General features: G+C 29.0%; 1 protein-coding gene across 1 annotated transcript; it reads right to left on the bottom strand.

Annotated features, from left to right (window-relative positions):
• Window positions 1-844: 844 nt before the first annotated feature.
• On the bottom strand, window positions 845-7,125 carry LOC126687821 (uncharacterized). The gene is made up of 2 exons (XM_050382378.1): window positions 7,073-7,125; window positions 845-1,529 (listed from the first exon to the last, which is right to left on the bottom strand). Exons 1-2 carry the CDS (start codon window positions 7,123-7,125, stop codon window positions 845-847), a joined length of 738 nt encoding a protein of 245 aa, XP_050238335.1.
• Between the last annotated feature and the right edge of the window lie 284 nt (window positions 7,126-7,409).

Raw genomic sequence — 7,409 nt, 5'->3', positions numbered from 1 at the left:
CAAAATCGACAAAATTGAAAGGTCATGACTTTTGTGAAACCAAATAATCAGTTTTTAGCTAAAATCGACAAAATTGAAAGTTCAGGACTTTTGTGAAACTTTTGTGAAAGGTTTGACATTTTTACAACATTTGGCCTATAAACATTGCTAAAATAAGAGTCAAACATATAAACATTGTTAAAATAAGCGACAAACTCCGTTTGTCTTTGTTGAGATGAAAAAACGGTTTACCATTATAAAATCACCTACTTCACTCTAATTAGTTTTTTTATTTTACGATCATCAATAAATTATGAAAATACTTTTATGTTCGAGTTTCAATTTACTTCACTTACTTTTGTGCGTATAGTTAAATGCGTTTAGCCACGATTTAGATGTAAGATAAAAATATAAGGAGTAATTTTATTTTAATATCAATCATTTGTTGGTTTTGTAAGTTATAGAAAACCTTTCAATCATTAGGATTAGCCCATTTGAATATTTAGAACTTTTTGTATCCATTTTTTAATTTTAATTTAAGTTATTACATGTAGGATAGGTTTAAATGGTTAGAAAAGATTCTAAATATTTCAAAATGGGCTGATCCTGACAATTTTGAAAGGTTTAATTAACTGATAAAACACGTAAAGATTTGATATTAAAACAAAATAGTCCAAAATATAATTGGTAATTGCAGTTGAGAGATTAAATTAACAGTAAATAAAATTTAGATGTAAGATAAAAAACAGTAAAAGGATACAATAAACCAAAATGGTAAAATATATGAGTTAAATTTAGCACAAAATATACTTCTTGCGCAGGACAAAATGAAGTTTTTTTTTTTTGAGAGAAAGTCGAACTTTTATTAATGATCCAAAGCAGTTACATTTGTGAGAAATTCAGGGAAGTGACAGTACCACTCCTGATGACCTGAAATGGAACGGGCATTCTGCGCTAGAATATACGCTGCCTGATTCGCAGATCGTCTCACGAAATTAAAACTAACATTACTTAACTGCTTTGCTAAATACGCACAATCACCTATTAGGATATCCTCAGACAATTCCGGATTCCTAATCTCCAAAATAACATCCATCGCATCCGACTCTATTATCAAATTTTGGCAATCTTTCAACCAACTCAGCGCTTCACGAATTCCCATAGCTTCCGCCGCCCGCGGAGAAATATTGCAGCTAAGTCTGACTTGACGCGCTTGCACCACAACACCATTGGAGTCACGAACAACAATACCCAGTCCCGTTCCTTGACTATTCGAAAAATTCGCTATATCACAGTTAGCTTTTAACCATCCCTGTCTCGGAGGAACCCAGCTAACACGCCCGTCATCTTGGAGCAGCTCAGCTCCACGCATCTCTTCGTCCGGCAGATGACAGATTTTCCACGCTGAAAGTTGAGCAGTAGCAGCTCCAATAATGGAATCCACAGTCCCCCATTTCTTATTCCACACGGCATTGTTTCTATTTACCCAAAGATTCCAACACACCATGGCAACCAAGGATTTATCCTCCATATTCATACCTGTGAGCCACCTACAAATCCATTCCACAACAGCCAAGTTAGAACTTAAACATTTGGAGTGTGAAAATATTAAATCGGAGACAAAGAAAATTTAAATGTGCGATAGAAAACAATATATATTAAAAAGATGTTATATGTGAAAATGATATTGTTTATCTGTTGGATATTCCATTTGAAAGAAGAGTGACTATTAGTTCATCTGACATTAAATCATAATTATCTATTTTTTATTATTTTTAAAATGTCAATTATTTATCTTTTGATGTTTGATTGAATTAATTACTATCTTTTGTCAATATTTTATTATTTAACTTAGTTAAAAAATCTGACTGTCAACAATAAAATTCAATTTGACCTTAAACTTATTTTTCTTTTAAAAAATTCTATCAAATTACTAAAGAAATTCAAAAAAATTAAAACAATTTAAATTACTTATCAAACAAAAAATATAATTAAAATATTTTAATTTATTTAAATAAGATTAGAAATAATAATCTATTAAAATAAATTGAAAATATTAAAAAATTAATTAATTTTAAAATAATTTAATTCATTAAAAGTTATAAAATTTAATAAATCTTGTTAGATTTAAAATTTAAAATTTATATGATTCAAAATCAAGTCATATAAAAAAACATATTATTTTATGGAATTTGTAAATAAAATCAGAGTAGAACAAATATATTTACTTCATTTTTAGAAAATAATTAAATTTCATTAAACATATTTTAAAATAATTAAATTAATATTTTATTATTTATTATATTATTTTAATTATTGTTTTATGATTTTATACGTTTATGATTTCTTTTAAAGAAAAATAAATTTGTGGAGAAATTAAATTTTAATTTTAATTTTAATAAAAAGACCTTTTAACTAATGGAAGAAGATATTATTAAATTTGATTAAACGCCAAGAAGAAACAATTGATTTTTAAAAAATTATAGCAAAACTAGTAATTACGACATGATGTTAAGAGATAAATCGTAATTATCAATTAAAACAATTTATTCTCAAAAAAAAAAATTAAAACAATTATTGGCATTGTAAAAATAGCTTTTTTTTTACAGTTGGTTATTTACCACTAAATGAGCTGATATACAGCGCACATGGACTCCAGCAGTACGATAATGACGGCCTAGTATAACTTTAGCTTATTTTTGGAATCTTTTGCAACCTACTTGTCGCAGCTCCTTCTATACCCTTTCCCATTTTCTTACTTTTTTTTTATTCCACAATTTATTTATTCACCATGTTCTTGATGAGAAATTCTTAGGTAGACTCAGTCCACCACGTCATCCGTGGACTAAGCTTATCACATAATGACACGTCATTAAAATGATAGCAATTTTGTAATATTATTATTCAAATGTGTAAATAAGTAATAAACGAATTTACAAGATTGTCATCATTTTAATGACGTGTCATTTTGTGATAGGCTTAGTCCACGGATGACGTGGTGGACTGAATCTACCTAAGAATCTCTCGTTCTTGATATAGTTAACATTTTTTTCCTTTAATATAGGAAACGACACGATTTCAAAGTGTTTGTAAACGGTTACGCCCGGGCTGATACGCATAGCGGAATCAAAATTATTTAATAAAAATTTAATTATAGATTTCATTCAACAAATAATAATATAATAAAATAAATAAATAAATAACATAAATAACACAATAAATTTATGTGATTTGACAATTAATTGATATTTACGGGCCAAATAAAGAATACTTCTAATAAATATGACATTAGAAAAAAAAATCATGTCGTGTTTGACTCTCTATAAGAAGTAACTCAAAAACGTTATGACTAATTTATACCTAATATATCGAAAAATAAAGCTTATACCTCACATTACCCCCCCCCCCCCCTCCTATTTACATCAATTTGTGACCTACATTGTGTGATAGGTATTGTATAATTTCGCAAGAATGGAGTGTATAAAGTTTGAGGCGTGAAAATAATGTCATTATCCTAAAGGTATATTTTTATATACTTCAGGATACGACTAGCTCTTCTACTTAATGAAAGTAGGAGCAGGAGAAGCAGTTTATAATCTTTGATACGTATCATCTCAAAACTAATCTAGCAAATCACGTCTAAAGTTTAAATAAACTTAATCAACAAGTTAATAAATGTAGACATAAAATCGAGAAGGTTCAAAGTAACCGAAAATAAAAAATAGAGGAAGGTTAAAATAAATCGTGTAACAAACGTGGGTTAAAAATTAGATCAAGATTTGTTTCGATTTTCAAGGTGTGTTAACCAAAATAATTTTTTACTTACTCAAATATGGGTCTTTTCATACAAACTTTAAATTATAATTAATTAAAAAATATAATTATAATTACGGGTAGCAAAAAATTTAATCGAGTCTCGGGTTAAGCCCACTTGATATTCATCTCTCATTGCTCAACCTCTGAGCTACAGGCCCCACCCCGTCTCCACTGGATCTGTTTTCGGGAGTTTCCTAAAAAAGGGACCTGCCAAATCGTCCGCATGTACATAAACTGTTTGAGCCTACTTTGGCTCAACTACACCACCCCAAGTGCGAGCCACCCGAGAAGCAAGCTATTACAACAGATTTTTGTTCCTCTCCTTCTGGTCCAGTGGCTAATTAGTTAAACTATTTTCACTTAATGGATGTATCTGTTAACACTTTGCTGAAGTTTTGACAAGACATCTTTACAAACATGTGTAGAGAATAGAGGTGAATAGAACATCTTATTGAAATTAGGATTTTAACATTTTCTTATAGATATATGTACGCCTTAAACATCAATAACACATAATTTAATTAATAAATTTTGTTGGCTTTAATTTTCGGTCTAATTTGACATTGCTAATGCTTTTAGTGATGTAATGACCTATCTACAAAATAAAAAATATAACGACTTAACATATACTCCCTCCGTCCCGTTTAAGAAGTCCCATATTCTATTTTAGAATGTCCCATTTAAAAAGTTTCATTACTATTTTTAGATTACTTTTCCATTGAATACCCCATTTTACCCTTATTTTAGTTATCTTAAAAGAGTTTTATGGAAAATTCCACTATCATTAATAGGGGCAAAACATGAAAAAACATGAAAATACAAGAATAATTAATGTTTTCTTAATCTGTGTGTAAAGTCAAATGGGACTTCTAAAGTGGAACGGAGGGAGTACAATTTATAGTGAAGAATCCATTTAAAAAATATCAAAATACAGGAACGTGTACATAAATAAATGCGCTAAAAACAGAATTTACATATTTATAACCGTGAGAGACATATTGCCGTGAGAGATATATTTCATATTAACGTGACGGGTGGGGATAAATGCACTCCACTTATTAATAAATGCACTCCATTTTTAATAGTAAATGACTTTGTTAATCTTTGTTTGACATTCTTAATTTTTTATCTTCTAATATTCCACAAATGCCCTCATTTCATGCTATTTATTTTTGTTAACTTTTTCACTGCATCCAGAATTCTATTTAATGACTAATTTAGTGCATCCAAAATTCTTTTAGTTATAAATAAATTAATTTGAGCTTCTTTATTATTTATTTTAATCTTTTTATACATTAATTTTTAAATATTATTTTTCGTATCATTTGCACCTATTAAATTTTTATCATGTGTTTATTAGCAATTAAAATAGGAAATTAAAATTTAATAAATAAAGATATGGATTCATATCCATTAATATTAAATATTTAAGCCATATTATTAAAATCGTGTTTAACATAATAAGAAAATAAAAAACAAATATTATTATTAGTCGTAGTTAGCATAATAATACTACAATATTTATTTAAATTTTGACGAGTCTAATGAAGAACAAATATTATAACTTTATTTAAAAAATATAATAAAAAACATAATGAATGTTTACATTAAAAAAAAATTTAAGAAATTAGATTCATTAAGCATATGAGATTTTGATAAAAAAAATTGAGTTGCTTTTATTATCAATGTTCTGAAAATTTTCAAGCTCCAAATCTTCAAATTTTGATTTGTCCATGTAAAAAAGTATGTTTAATTTTTGGTTTAATAATTTAAATAGCTGTCAGTGTAACAAAAGATTTTGAAAAAAAAAATAGGAGTAAGATTAAGGTGATGTCAATATAAGGATAATTATGGAACATTTAAAAATAACAAATAAAGGATAGTTAAGTAATTTACTGGTATAATTGGAATGCAAATATAAACAGTGGAGTGCGAAAATCTCCACCCTAAAGTGACATACACGATGTGTTGAATATCTCCAAGATAATTCCTGATCTTGAAACTAAATTTAAAATCTAATACAGTTAATTATAGACTTAATTAAAATTGTTTCAATAATGCCTATATAGTTAATCAATACTATTTGACAAACAACGTCTCATTTGGAATATCTAAAACAATCATAATTATGTCTCCTTCTAAAATATAAAATTTGGGTAATATATATGTTTATAATTGATTTAGCTATGAACAGTTTGTACAAATCGACATGAAATTTGACAATATTTAAAATTGTAAAACTATTTAAGATGTAATTTCGACAACATGCATGCATGGTTAAACAAAATATCAAAATTCAAGCACTGTATATCACCTTTTTTCCGTAAATGGAAGTGTCATCGTTTGGTGGGATTGGATTTGTTTTCAATTCATTACATAAATAATTGATATTTTTTGGAAGGGCCACATGCCAACAAGATTTTCATTAAATGTGTCGGGACAGAATTTTTGTCCCGAGCGGAACCACGTATGGCACAGATGATGAGACGAGACCCCCCAGATTCGAATCATTTCCAGTACCAATCCTCTAAACCCATTCACATTACACGTACCTCAAACATTTTTCATCTTAATTTGGTTTGTTTAAGGTTTTATTACATCCATAATCCAGTGATTAAAATACTTAAAAAATGAAAAAAATTAACTTATCCGTTGTAATTTTCCCTTTGTAAGTGCAAATTAAGCTTTCAAAAGGGTTTACTGGATTTATTCAAATGGAAAGCAGTAAGAAAAAGAGTGTCTTGTTTCCATATATTTGGACTAATTTGAGGTAATCATTGCCCCATAAAGACCAACACTCTATTATTTGTAATGTCAGATATTTAGAGAAGATGTTAAAATATTAAACAGTTTAGCTAAACAAAACTGACAGGTAGATTACCTGAGAGTCAAGGCACTGTGTCCTCAGTTTCAGAGAGGGAAATCTAAGACAATCTTTATTAAGGGGCCAGCTTAAGCTTAACTTGGGACACGTAGAGCCCAGATTTGCATAAGCTTCGACAATAATGTGTATAAAATCCGCACGAGTTTGATCTAGTGGTTTAAGTGTTAGCCATCTGGACACTAAGATCGCTGGTTCAAACGCCGGCTATATTCTTTTTTAAAATGTAGTGATTGGGGTTGGACTGCAGACCATTATAGCCCAGATATATCAGGTATTCGTATATAGGTTTGCGGGCAGTCTACAACCCGAGATTTAACAACAGAGTGATTTCGTATCAACAACAACAAAATGTCGTATAAGGCGTAATTGAATTTCTTGTTTTTCAATCATCACCTCTCACATGGCTGCTTCCACATTTCTACATCAACGTAAGCTATCAAATACATCTCACCAAATTATTATATAACCGGCAAGACGTGCGTATTGATGGAGTCGAAAGAAAACTAGTATAAACAGACAAATGCAATGCGATAAACTTATTAAACACAAACTTATTTTATTACATGTGACATTCTTATCCATTTTCAAGCTTTGCCTGTGCCATCTATTTTTCTCTCGACCAAAAACTATACACGTTATGCCACAAATATTTCATTCTCATTCTCAACTCAAGAATATCGACTGTATGTAATTAAATTTGTCATTTAGCTTTACCGGTGAAATTGCAACT

Source organism: Mercurialis annua, linkage group LG6 (assembly GCF_937616625.2).
Source record: "Mercurialis annua linkage group LG6, ddMerAnnu1.2, whole genome shotgun sequence".
NCBI lineage: Eukaryota > Viridiplantae > Streptophyta > Magnoliopsida > Malpighiales > Euphorbiaceae > Mercurialis > Mercurialis annua.
Note: the sequence above shows the minus strand (reverse complement) of the source record. Positions and strands in the feature narration are given on the sequence as shown.